Here is a 14,141-nt window from a genome sequence, read left to right as displayed (position 1 = left end):
TACCCTAGGAGGGTGTCATAACGCTCCTTGCATCATAACCAGGTGATCATTTACTAAAATGGTTTTATTGATTTTTTTTTAAATTAGACAGAACACATGTTCATTACCAACATTGTTTCACTTTCATACTCACTTTAAGTAACCCATGAATTTGTTCCCCCCTCCCCTCCCCAAGATTCCATTCTTGGAACACTTCGAAAATTCCTCTCTTGAAATAGAAATTGACCCAGTGGTTCCTTCTCATCATATACACACACCATCTGCACCAAAAAGCAAAACTTCTCAAAAATGGAATCTCCAAAGATGTATCTCCAAAAACAATGCACAAATGACATATACTCCCAATTTATATATTCCCAATTAATCATCACAACAAAATTACCTTGTGAGTCAAGTTAAGTCATCTTAATATGTACATCCAGACTGGTCATTTACATTCAGACCCTGCAAGTCGTTTGGATATAATCATGGTACCTGCCAAAACAATGTTGTCCTAAATGGTTGCTGTGTTTGGAAACAAATCTTTAAAAAAAAAAAAAAATGATTGAAGGAATGCATTATATTGTACAAACAAACACTAAGAGTTGTAATTAACTATAGGAATGAAATATTTGTGGTTGCATCATAAATCCTCTACAATACACAAGATTTAACATAACTATACTAATTTCTCTAGAAATATGATTTCGATAACATTCATTGTCATTGTATTCCCTAAAGAGATCTACACTGGCTAACACACACATCTACATCGTATACCTTTCACTGTTTCATGACACTTTTCTGGAGACCTCCCACTCTACCTCAGTGGCATGTTCCCACCAGATCATGAACATCTCCAATAACCTTTAGTCAACTTCAAATACATTTGTCGATATTCCCATTTGCAACAAAGAATCAAATAGATCAACTTTTCATTCTGAGCTTCTCAATTGTAGAACAAACCTTCTGCAGATGTCGGTCCCTGAAAAGATCTGCTTCTGTGTATGTACAACCAAACCATGCATGTAATATGTGCTAATGGTCTGTTTTGTACAAACCTATGGCCTTGTAACTGTATGACATGGTTCATGCACCCCAGGAAATACTTGAAAACAAAAGAAATCTCATGTTGTTTTTTTTGTGTGTAGAACATTCTCAAAATAAATAAATAATACCACGTAAAATATATACTTGAGTTTGTATTATAAGAGGAAGAATCATTCCATCACATGTCTTGTCCATAGTTTCCAGAAGCCAGCACATGTTTTTTCTGGACATTGCACAGAGTTTCCAAGCAATTACAATGTTAATTAGGCTAGAAATCACATTGTACAAATTCAAGGCACATCAGACATGACTTGGAAAAGCTTAAAATAGAGTAACACGGATATTGGCTTTTATAACAACCAATCCTTGCAAACTTTATTTTTTTTTTTTTTTTGCCCCTCACACTGAGAGGTGACTTGAGATCGACATGTTGGCCTTGCTGGATTAGTCTAGTTGAACTTCGTTTCCAATTTGACATTTTCTGAAACAAAGTCTATTATTACGGGTCTCTAGTTCCCGAGAGGTCAAACAAATTAGTTTTCTTCCATTTGGACAGCGTGGAATAACGAAAATGAGTCCTGTTTGCAGAAAGTGGAGGTAACTTAACAAAATTCCTACTTTCTAAAGGATTCTTGTGTCTAATAAAAAAAAGGTTGGGATATTTTGTGATTAAATCACTTGGATATTCCGAAGTGATTCATTTTTATGTTTTTCATTTGAGTAGTAGGTTGTATTTTCTCCTTTTGCATGTTATTAAGATTTTTGTTATTGTTTTTGATTTTTTAACTCTAATTAAAAAAGACACAAGTCTTTTTTCAACCTACGTAACTGTGTAACAAATTAATTGACGAGTGTTCTAGGTTTAAAATATAAATATTAAATTAACACCATCAAGGGTGTTTTTATGACAAGGTCTTATGCTTAATGAGATTATATCACACATTGACTTGAAATGGTTTTTAATAAAAAGGTTTCTGAGATGCTTTTAATGCAATGTATATTTTGAAATAATATGGTATCACAAGTTATTGGATTTACTTACGAGCAGAAGGCTTTAATAAAACTTTGGCAAAAAAAAGTCCATGTAAGAACATCTTCTATATATTTAATAGTCTCTGTATCCTATTCATCCTTTTAGAAAAGCTGAATATAGTAGCATTCTCATATTTTTTTTATGTATGATTATTATGTATGGATATATTACTATGCTAGTTAGAAGGTCTGTTTAATAAATCCCCTCAAATGATATTCTTTGAAATAAAGAACACAATTTGTTACGTTGCCATGTGAAAATATATTTTCTATGCTATTTTATATATAATACCTGGCATATAATACTATTTACTATTTTATCTAACATGTATGCAGATAGATAGACAGACAAACAAACAAACAGATATATACATACATACATACACACACACACACACACACACACACACACACACACACACAGAGCATTGTTATCTATTACCATTTTACCTGTAGTACATTTAAAAATCTAAAAACTATGAGCACACTTATACGGGCAATATGAAGACAGTTATTTTGAACAAATGTTTAACTTTTATTATTGTGCAATTTTTTTTTAAAGATAATTTCATTAAATAGAATAACTTAATATACGGAAGTATATTGCTTAATTATGTTGCATAATTATTCAGATAATGCATAAGGCAAAATAGGAAAATGGAAGACTTGATAAGACCATGTACATTGAAAAAAATGTGTGCATTTTGTTCTTTTTTCAAATTCTGTTCTGTTTTTGTAAATATGAGAAGATTTTCCTTGCAAATGTTCACGTTTAAAAGACTTAAAATAAAATAATTTTATGGGCAACTACAAAGTAAAAAATTATGAAAAAAAAAACTACAACATCAAGAGATTTTCAGTTGAGAGACACAGCTGACAACACAACAAAAAAAATATGTGGGACATAAAAAATGTACATGGTAATAAAATATGCTCACAGTGTTTTGTGTTAGTGTCTGTCTATGTGACAGTGCGTTAGGAAATACCTTTAACGGTGAAAAAGTTCAAATGGACAGTTGGGCAGATAGCGTTTTTTACTTTTAGATTATTTCAACCCAAGAGAACAAAGCTTTTTTTTTTTTAACATGCTAATTCCCATTTTGCCAGGAGGGGGTGTCTGTAATAAAATGCAGTTAGGTTTTCCTTAAAGTTAGAAAACTGGTTAGATCGACTCATTTATTTATAAAATAATTTTACCAAATATAATAAGGTAAGAAATGACTTGATTTCAAATATGTCCTGGGATGCTCAGACAATACAATCTTTATACAATGAATATGGCTTTTGGCTGTTATGTCCTTATTGTGAACCTTCTGAACGAGAGACTGGCCAGGACAGGTAAGTGTGCATTGAGGTTATTTGAAGGAGTCTGTGAGTTACGATTGTGTTTAAATTTCATTTGACTGAGCTTAGCCCTTAGTGAATAAAGTTCCCAGTCAGCAAGCACGTCACAAGGAACATAAAGGGAGGAGGGCTCTATTTGAATTAGATTTTCGATTGGCTGTAACTGCTTCATTCCTCAGTATTCTATGTCATCCAATTGATCTCAGAGAATTATGGGGATTTTACAACAACAGCCAAAAAAGTATAGCTTTTTTTAATAGCTAAAAATGTCTGCCCCCACAGAACAAGGGTGAGCCACGAGATATCCTAAAGAGAGTACTTTATATATATTGTTTATAAAATAATGCGCAATGAGACTATATTACACATAATCATAAGCTTTTATTTTCAGTTATAATAAAATATAAATGATAAGAATTTTAATTTATTACCATGTATATAAAAACACACAACATGAGGTGAGAGAAATAAGATGCAATGTTTATTACTTATCACTTTAATAACATGTTTAAACTTAAATAATATGTTGTTCATCAAAAAATGCATCCTAGGGGGGGCAGGGCCTGACAGCAGAGCCGTGCAGACGTGTATCCCTGCAGCTCCTGCAATACATGGCAAACTAAGCCACTTAGCAACTGGTGAAAGCTGAGAACGGGCATATTCTGGCACCTAAATGACAGGGGACCATAAGACCTACCTGACAATACCACATATGTGGACTCACTTATCGGCTCCACCAGAACAGGTCTCGCGGCCTACAGGAATCGATGGCGGGGGGAGATGGCTGCTCTCCCACTGCCACAATATGCTGCACACACCAGCCTGGGTCCCCGTTCCCCCCCTAGGGGCCAGCGGGGATTATCCCAGTTCTCACCGACCCGATGCATGCAGCTCCACCGGCCCCGGCTGAACATTATAGCTCAAGCAATGAAGAGAATGGGCCTAGCAAGATGGCGGACGCGCCACAGCAGCCAGTGCCTACACTAAGACAGCCCGGCGGGAACTGCCACAATCCAGTGGAGTGCTCACTACTGCGACTGGACAAGCTGTTCCAAAGATTTTGGGAATGTTTGGAGCAACGCACTATGCTGATGCCACCGACCCCTAAAAGGAAAGTGAGGAGGGCTGAGGAGTGGGGACGGAGCAGGCCCCTCTTAGGCAAATTCTGCACCAAAGCATCAATTACACACGCCAATTGCCAACCAGTGCTGAAGGCCACATGGAGAAAGCCTCCGGAGCATCGGCGATACCGCCGGAAGACCGGCTGCCACAGGCGGCGGAAGAACATCTGGCCCTTCCGCAGTGCCCACAATGGGGAAGACTTGGTCTCAAAGAGCTCCCGAGTATATGGTACACAGGTGCTGGCCTATTGAAGGGTCTGGGGCTGCAGGGCAGCCTCCCTACACCCACGACTCGCCATCCCCCCCAGCATGGGCATTGGCTGACAGTAGACATTCTGGTCCGCAGACCCTACTTACTAATGCCTCTACACGACTGCCTCCCTGCTAGTCTCAGACAACACCTGAACTCTCGAAGTTGATACTCACCGTTATGCTACTCAGCTATTTCTGCTTTTCTCTTTATATTTTTTATTTTTACCATGGCCGCAATCTGCTTTAATGCCCACTGCCTGGGAAGCTGTATGGGACAGAGAGTGTATATATACTTATAAAAGTATATCTTTATAATATAAATACAAAAAAGTGCATCTACTTAATTTAGTCATATCATTTGATTATTTCACCTTGCATAACGTGACAAGTTCCTCATGATATAATATTGTCTAGCATGTTTATTTTAGTACATTTTATTTTATAACCTGTGCCCAGTTAAGCAAGATTCATTAACTAACATCATCCACCATGTAATTTTAACTACACGTCTAGCTTACTACTGTATATATACCTGCCAACATTGTTCTGCTATAAGCTTCGATGTGTTAATTTAACTTGTATACCATAACTTTAAAAAGAGACTTTCACAACTAGGAGTATGTATTGGTGTGCATTTGACATGTTTAAAAAAAAAACATAGTAATAACAATAATAATACTCATCATCATAAATGAAGTGAATACATTTGCTTTTCTAGTCCCAAGTTTTGATATCCTTACAAATTTCACCAGTGGGGGTACGTCAACAGCTGTGATATTGTCATTGGTTCTTGAATGAGATGTAAAAATACATACACACACACACACACACACACATGCAAACCTCCTAATAAATGCACACACACATACACACATACAAACCTCCTGATACATGCACAAATTCACACACACACACATACAAACCTCCTAATACATGCACACACACACACACATACACACACACACATACAAACCTCCTAATACATGCACAAATTCATACACACACACACCTCCTAATACATGCACAAATTCACTCACACACAAACTGCTAAATCCACACACAAATTTCATAAGGCAAACAAATACAAACACACACTTAGCAAGCAGCCCTCCCTCCTCCCTTAAAAACTCAGGTGTGGGCTGGGCCCATTCTATACACTGAGGTACCTCCTCTTCTCCTGTCCTCCAGATATAGGGTAGGGGGCAGACGTACCTGAATGCTTTGCCGTATCGCTACCTTGCTCAGCAGGACCATATCCTGTCTGGATGCCAGGCACGTGGTAGATCAGCAATACCATCACTGCTCTTGCTTCCGCCAGGCAACTCACCTCTTAAAGTAACCCTGCTGGCAATTTCTAAGGTGGGGGCAGTCCAGACAGGCAGTATAGCTGGTGAGAGCACCCAATCTTACTAACTGTAGGGGAAGAAGACTTGCTCCCCTTTAGCGATGCCTATGTTTGTAAGGATATCTGATAATCAGCTTAGTAAAAATAAATAAAAACAGGCCAATTGATTTAAAAAAATCCCTGATAGTAATTTGGCCTAAATTTTACGAGATGGTTGAAAACTTGCAATACTTCATTGTCTAGTGAACAGAACACTAATTTGTTTATGTCCAGATTTCCAGTAGTTAAAAAAAAAAGTGGTCCTTTTTGTTAATAAAGAGATGCTTTTCTTTTCCAAAGTGGCAATTTATTTCTTTGATGCTTTGTGTGTTCCCAGACAGTTGTCGCCATATGGGGCCCTTGACACAAATGGAATAGATATGCTAGTGTGAGACATTTGGAATTGACGTGTACTGGAAATTAAATTATGTTTTATCTCTTAGTACTAAATTATTCTTTCAGTGAAATCATCTGAGCACAATAGAGCAGACAGTTTTCTATCCTATCAGGAAGTCAGACATGTCAAGTTTTAGAAATGAATGCAAGGATACACATATCCAGCTTGGTGGAGAGAGATATGTATAACACAGTTATATTTTGATAGACGAAGCCAAACTTGGACTAGAATTGGCAATATGTACCACACAGTAGCCCACATAATGCATCAGACTCCAAACCAGCCCTCACATTCTATGACAGGGGTGGCCAATAGGTAGATCCCCAGATGTTGTAGAACTACAACTCCCATGATGCTTCGCAGGCCTTTAGAAAGACAAAGCATCATGGAAGCTGTAGTCTTAAAGCATCTGGAACCTACATTTTGGGCACCCCATTCTATAACATGCTAAGTTGCGTATTGAGTATGTGGATTTAGACATGTATTTGTGCAGCATATGTACGAATGTGTGGGTGTATTTGTGCAGTGTGGCTGTGTTTGCGAATTCGAGGTGCATTTGTAGCACATGGCTGCATGTGAATGTGAGGATGTTTTTGTGTAGTGTGGCTGTTTGTAAATATGGCATGCAACTGTGTAGTGTGGCTGTTTGTCTAAGGGTATACATATTTGTGTAGCATGACTTCATGTGTGAATGTGGGTGTGTTTTTGTGTAGTGAGGAAGTGTGAATAAATGTGGAGGTGTACTTTTGCACCCCCTACGTTATCTCAGCATCACCATGTTATCTGCGCCCATCTCTTTTTTCCTATTATCCCACCTATTGGCTCTTCCCATATGCCCCAAAATACTCAATACCAAAATATAGCCAAACTTTTCTTACCGTGTATCCTCTCCTTTCTATAGTGTCCACAGTGCAGGTGTTGGTGCTGTGTGGGAGATAAAAGTCAAGCATGTGACAACCACCCCCATCCGCAGAGTTTTTCCGCTACGTATTACACTGCAGAGTTCTCTTCTCTATCACAAGGAGAAAGAAGAGAACTCTTGGCTACACTATACTAACAACCCTAAATCTACACGTCTATATGTGGTTCCAGTCTTTCGGTTGGCATGTTGGCAGAATTAAATGATAATGGGGTAGCTGCAGAATTATCTGATATTTCCAGTTCCCCTTATCATCATGGTCACTGGGTACTTGTATTGCTAAATTTTGAGCCGTTCAGTAAATCTAGCCAGAAATATGAATTGATGGTTTGAAATATAAAAACATCTGTCATAGTACACGTAACTTAAGGTTAAATAAAAGAGCAGGAAATGTAATATATATATTGTGCTAGTTAGAATTGTTAACAAATTGTTAACACATTTTAAAATATATTTATAATAAAAGCAGTTTTTTGCTTTACTTATCAATCAGTTACAAGGCAAGGCAATGGCACAGAGTGTGTACTAAGAATTGATTGACGGGGGAGAGCAGGAGAACCCTCCTGGCCCATGGCAATCGTGGCCCACCGGGGATTTTCCCGATGTGCCCGATGGAACAGAACTTTAGACATTTACTTACTAATTGTATCCAATTATAAAATGCCACATTAATGTCAACTCTCTGCACTCTATCTTTCAGCCAGTTTTCAAAACACATACAATTGCCTGCTACACACTGAGCATTGTGGGATGCTAAACTAAGCATTAGTGGGCAGCTGCCTACAACTTGGAGAAGGCAGAAGCAAGCATCAAGTAAGTATATTTTTTAATCTTTATATTAGTTGGGTATTTTGCAATTATGGGCCTTGATTTAATATTGTTGGATACGTTTTCCAAATGATTTAATATTTTTGGATAGACTTTTAAAATGGTTTATTATTATGAACAATATATTTTTTATATATATGCTATGTGTTTTAATATTTTGATATGTTGATAAAATAATTTGAAAACTTTATCCAAAAATTTGAAATTTGGAAAGGTTATCCAACAATATTAAAACAAGACAATGATGTGCAGGTTACATTTTAATAATTACCTAAAGACAACTATGTGGTTCATGACTTGCGTTCACTTTAATTTAGCTGTGCCTTTACAAGGGCAATCAACAATGTACGTGCTGATGTGAGTTCCAGGTATTTGACTTTCCTTGATGTGTAAACAATTATTTGTGTTTTGGAGACCTCCAGACATCAGAATGATTGTGGTGCTGCAGTTCATGGGCCTCTGCCTGGCTTTTGTCTCGACTGTGTTTCTAATCGTAGCAACTTGGACCGATTGCTGGATGGTAAACGCAGATGACAGCTTAGAGGTGAGCCTCATGTTGCTATAGACATAATTTTCAGCACAGCAATCAATATAACTTTACGGTTTTATATTTAATTGTATTGATCATGGTTTTTATTGAATGACTTTCTACATAGGGGATATGTGACTGGCGTGGGGAGACTTGCATTTTATGTATATGTATTTCCTTAACAAGTTTGGTCATTGTTTGAGGTGGCAGTAGATAAGCATGAGGTAGTTTCTGATCTTCATGGACAGTAAATATACAAGCAAACAAAACAAACAAGGAAACTGACTGCAACTGTGTTACAGTAGAGAACAAAGAATGGTTTTCTAGGGTAGAAACGTCTATAATACATCCTCAACAATTCACAGAATATTTTCTTAAAGTGACTTTATTTAAAAATGTTTACCTTGTACAGACGAATACAATACATGGCATAGGAACAGTTGAAAATATTCAGTCTGGTTTTCTTATTATATTAACGCATTAAGAGAAATTGTGTCCTGTAGAAATATACACTAGAAAATATATAGTAAATTGACATTTAAGAATGTTTCAGAAATCTTATTGGTTCTCTTTTGTTACATGCTGGGATCTCACACAACCTAGCATTCATTTTGGTAACATGTTCATAACTTTTATTAGAATCACAAAAAAGGGCATCACATCATGTTGGTCTCTGCTATGGCACTAAAAGAGTTACTTTCATTAGTGTTGTACAGATAGTGGGACTCTGCATTCCATCCGGCTAGCTAATGGCATTATGGTTTATTTGGCTTTCAATGGGCCAGTCTGATCAGAAGCTGGATTATTCTGGTTGAAAATGTGTATTTTGTCTTAACTCTGCTTTGATGAAAAAAAAAAATAAAGTTCTAGTAAATTTAGTGCACACAGATAAACAAGTTGTCTTTTCAGGTCAGCCAAAAATGCAGAGGACTGTGGTGGGAATGTGTTACCAACACACAGGATGGAATCAAAACATGTGACCAATACGATTCTATTTTGGCAGAGCACCCATGTAAGTCTTTTTGATTACACACAATAGAAAATGTTCCTTACTCATCTCAAGCAAAATCATTTTCTTCTTGCCAAGAATCACCTTGATATATGTACCATACTGAGGTGACATAAATGTAAAAAGTAACTTCAAGCAATGTGACGGAGCTCCAGTACCCCGGCTGAGTAGCTCTGCCAAATCTGCTTCGTCGTTGCTATCAGGGACCCTGGAGCACTCCTGACCTAGCCGCCGAAGCTTGACTGGGATTGCTGAGGGTCTTTCCCACCCTAGACTAGGCTACCGTGTTTATAGCTTTGGCGACCCTTTCTCCAACAGAGCTGTGATCCCAGCCATTTTCCCAAGCACTAGACAATACTTAGTGTAAGGGAGATTAACAATAACCTTTTTTGAACCACAGCACACATATTTAAAGGGAAAACACGACAGGGGGACATCAGATAAAACAATACATAATTGTGTTGCACAATAGCTGTTACACAGTAGCTGTCACCCTGTTTAACATTTTATACAATAACTCAATAATAATATAACATGCTATTACTAATTCAAAAGCCTGTGACTAGGCGCCCATACTGTCCAAAAAGCGACGTATTGAGAGAAGTTAATACACAAGAGATACTTGTGAAATGATTGTAGCCAGAAGTGGAATGATAACTGAATGAAACAAGGCTGATATAAGAGAGGATGCAAAAGCAAAGAAAATAATAAACTTAGAGTGGTTTAGAGGAAATCAGAATGAACAGCCTGCTAGCTGCTGTTAATCTGGCAGTGTTATAACAGTAGATTCAAGTAGCAGGGCCAATGGTCAATAGCAGTCTGTCTCATTATTTGGCCATTATGGATGTCACAGTCTTAAAGGAACAGTCCACTCCACAAAAGCACTTCAGTTTGCTGAAATGCTTTATGGGTAAGGAGTATTCTGTTTTAAGCAAAAAATGAATAATAAATATAGTTGTTCTTGGAATGTTTCTACTGCTTGCTCCACTTTTAGAACTTTGGCATCGATTTAATAAACATTCCAGATGATTCAATACTGTTAGAAAAACTCTCCAAATGATTTATCTACAGAATCCGCCATTAATGTCATGGAGATTTTTGTAGATAAATAATTTGTAATGTTTTTCTAACAGAATGGAATCATTTGCAAAGCTTATTAAAACTTTGTTCTCAATTTGCTCTTTTTTGATATAACTTTCAATACCTTGCTTTAAAACTAAAGAACTATACACATTTATATATACAGTGCATAACATACCTAACTGTGTTTTTCCTCCAGTGAAAATAGTACTTACTCGAGCCCTGATGATCACGGCAGATATATTGGCAAGCTTTGCTCTAATCATACTCGTACTAGGTCTGGACGCAGTGAAGTTCCTGAGGGAAGAGCCTCGTATAAAACTACGTATGTGTTACATGGCTGGCTTCATCTTTGGAATTGGAGGTATGAGCTGTCTTCTATCCTATCAGTTTTTGGCCCATCAATGTATATCAGTTAATGTGGCACACTCTTTGATGCTGGCAAGCTGGCAACAAGGCTATTGTGACACTGTGGAAGTTTGCCCTGCTTGTTAAAGTGCCCCCAAGCAGGGCAAATCAAAAAAAGAATAGAGGCGGAGTGGACAAGGAGTGAAGGACAGCCTGGAGGTAGGTGTTGCATGAAGAGTAACACCCACAAAGCTTGATGAAGGCAACACTGGGACGAAGGAGAGGTGAATAAATCTCTTTTACTTTTAATATATCATGTATCTTTGTGATATATGGTTTATTCTATGTATATGAGAGCAATTTCAGTTGTTCTTTTCCTACCCTGGTTGACTTCAAGTTCTTAATGGCGGAGAATTTAGCACTTAGACTACAGGGGCATGATCTATATATAAAAATCACTTATTAAGTTACAATTGTTTTGAAGATTATATTAGCCCTTTAACTCGTTAAATTGAAATTGGTCGCATTCCCCAGGAATCCCTGGAATGATCGGCTCCGTATGGTATGCAGTGGATGTCTATGTTGAAAGAGCGACCCTTGTTTTACAGAATGTGTTCTTAGGAATCCACTACGAGTTTGGATGGTCTTGTTGGTTGGGCATGGCAGGTTCTACTGGCTGCTTTTTGGCATCAATAGTCCTCACATGTTGCCTTTATATATTCAGAGGTTAGTATCGTATAGTATGAACACCTCAAATGACTTTTGAGTAACTAAAATATAGCATCTATAGAGGTATAATACATTTCCCATTAGAAGTTCATATTTAAAAATTCAAGAATGTTCTAAGATCACATATAGAAAGATAAAGACAGACTATCTTGTCTATTCTATAGAGACCACACAATTAACTATTATTCTCTGCACAAACATCATTCTCGCACTCAATGCTAATCTTATTATTAACCTAATGTGATTAGGTATGAAAAAACTTTGTAGTGAAGTTACATCAAAATGGAGCAATATGTCGGAAATGACAGTATTTTCCGCCGTGATTGCTCCACTGTTAGCATATCCACAGAAGTGTTTGCTTAATGCTTTGTGTGTCCCACTTAGTTTTTAGAAATTCCATATTTGGGACAATTGGCAGCAAGCTTCTTTAAATGACAATTGCTTCGAATTTAGAATTGTGCATCATAGTTCCTACACTAGTTTCTTTGGTGATGATGAGTCTCACTCCCTGGCACCCATCAAGAAGTGTTTATATCTTTTTCACTTTAATAGATAGATCCTTCTCTCTTACAGATATTGGATCGTCCAAGAGAAACCAGAGATCTATTTATAAATATGGAAGAACAGCAACAGGGAAAATGTACGCAATTGACTCCAGAGTGTGATCAATACCTGCACATTAAGGATTGTAAACACAATAAGCTACGTCTTCCAGAAGTATTCATAAAGAATAGTGTTAATACAACGTCTGATGCTACCTGTATTGTTGTCTTTTATAGAGACTTGTGAAGAAGGAGCAAGACAATATCGGATGTTTTTGATGGAATTAGTGGACTTGCTTTTGATATAGTCATATCAATATACCAATATTAAATAATAAATGTAGAATTTTAGTATATTAGCTAATTACTGTAGAAATCACATTCACTACTTTTTCACTGTTGTTTTTCAATGTAAAATTCTACGATAATTGACATAATTTGTTTATTACACTTGTAATGTACTAGCTAATATTCAACTTATTATTTGTTGGTGGCTGAGATGTTAATGTTGGCCATTTATAACATCCACCACCAACTGTGACATTTTGAAGAATTTCGTTTTAAAAGTAAAGTTTTCTCTTTATTTGTGGAGTTATTTATAATACAGTGATTTGCAGAGTACATATACCTGCCATTCTAAAAATATTTTTTAAGATATAGCTTTCAAATCTGGCTTTGAAAAAAAAACAACACTTTTTATAGTTATCTACTAAAAATTTTTACTTTTTCATACCATTTACTCTGCTTTAAGGGAAATCTCATTTCTTCAATTCTCAGCAAATCATGTTCACTGTAAAGTCCAGTTATAAAGCAGAAGATAACTATTTGTACTGGCTCTGTATGAATTTGTACATTTTCATACCATTTACTCTGCTGTAAGGGAAATCTAATTTCTTCAAGTCTCTACAAATCATGTTCAATGTAAAGTCCAGTTATAAAGCAGAAGATAACTATTTGTACTGGCTCTGTATGAATTTGTACATTTTCATACCATTTACTCTGCTGTAAGGGAAATCTAATTTCTTCAATTCTCAGCAAATCATGTTCAATGTAAAGTCCAGGTATAAAGCAGAAGATAACTATTTGTACTGGCTCTGTATGAATTTGGACATTTTCATACCATTTACTCTGCTATAAGGGAAATCTCATTTCTTCAAGTCTCAGCAAATCCCGTTCACTGTAAAGTCCAGTTATAAAGCAGACGATAACTATTTGTACTGGCTCTGTATGAATCTGTACATTTTCATACCATTTACTCTGCTATAAGGGAAATCTCATTTCTTCAAGTCTGAGCAAATCATGTTCACTGTAAAGTCCAATTATAAAGCAGACAATAACTATTTGTACTGGCTCTGTATGAATTTGTACGTTTTCATATCCCCTCTGTGTTGCTCAATTAAAAGTGTAAACAAATACAACATTTGTCTGAACTAAGATCTTCTATTCTCCTATTTATTTTACTGCATGTTTTCCCATTTCATAATATCTTTCTTGATAATATTTGCCCAAATCTGCCCAAGCATATGGAAAATTAGAGTCTAGCCATTTATTTATATAAAGGCAAAATTGTGTTTCCTTTATATGAATCAATATCCCTT

General features: G+C 36.6%; 1 protein-coding gene across 3 annotated transcripts; it reads left to right on the top strand.

The window, feature by feature from the left end:
• The first annotated feature begins 1,464 nt into the window (after nt 1-1,464).
• Nucleotides 1,465-13,211, top strand: LOC134577151 (claudin-16-like). 3 transcript variants are annotated; one of them, XM_063435822.1, is made up of 7 exons: nt 1,465-1,626; nt 8,179-8,291; nt 8,721-8,850; nt 9,745-9,847; nt 11,124-11,288; nt 11,807-11,998; nt 12,575-13,211. In XM_063435822.1, exons 3-7 carry the CDS (start codon nt 8,737-8,739, stop codon nt 12,664-12,666), a joined length of 666 nt encoding a protein of 221 aa, XP_063291892.1. In that variant the 5' UTR covers nt 1,465-1,626; nt 8,179-8,291; nt 8,721-8,736; the 3' UTR covers nt 12,667-13,211. The 3 variants fall into 3 exon arrangements, with proteins under 3 accessions (XP_063291892.1, XP_063291893.1, XP_063291891.1); XM_063435823.1 differs by having other exon boundaries at nt 1,615-1,626; nt 8,183-8,291; XM_063435821.1 differs by lacking the exons at nt 1,465-1,626; nt 8,179-8,291 and having other exon boundaries at nt 8,547-8,850.
• Nucleotides 13,212-14,141: the final 930 nt, after the last annotated feature.

Source organism: Pelobates fuscus, chromosome 11 (genome assembly GCF_036172605.1).
Source record: "Pelobates fuscus isolate aPelFus1 chromosome 11, aPelFus1.pri, whole genome shotgun sequence".
In the NCBI taxonomy this organism is placed as follows: Eukaryota; Metazoa; Chordata; class Amphibia; order Anura; family Pelobatidae; genus Pelobates; species Pelobates fuscus.
Note: the sequence above shows the minus strand (reverse complement) of the source record. Positions and strands in the feature narration are given on the sequence as shown.

What these genes read in the sequence shown, in the direction of transcription:
- LOC134577151 (XM_063435821.1), top strand. Translation starts at nt 8,692, where the DNA reads ATGTGTAAACAATTATTTGTGTTTTGGAGACCTCCAGACATCAGAATG. An exon ending in ACGCAGATGACAGCTTAGAG is followed by an intron (nt 8,851 to 9,744) that starts GTGAGCCTCATG and finishes TTGTCTTTTCAG; the next exon opens with GTCAGCCAAAAATGCAGAGG. An exon ending in CTTCATCTTTGGAATTGGAG is followed by an intron (nt 11,289 to 11,806) that starts GTATGAGCTGTC and finishes CGCATTCCCCAG; the next exon opens with GAATCCCTGGAATGATCGGC.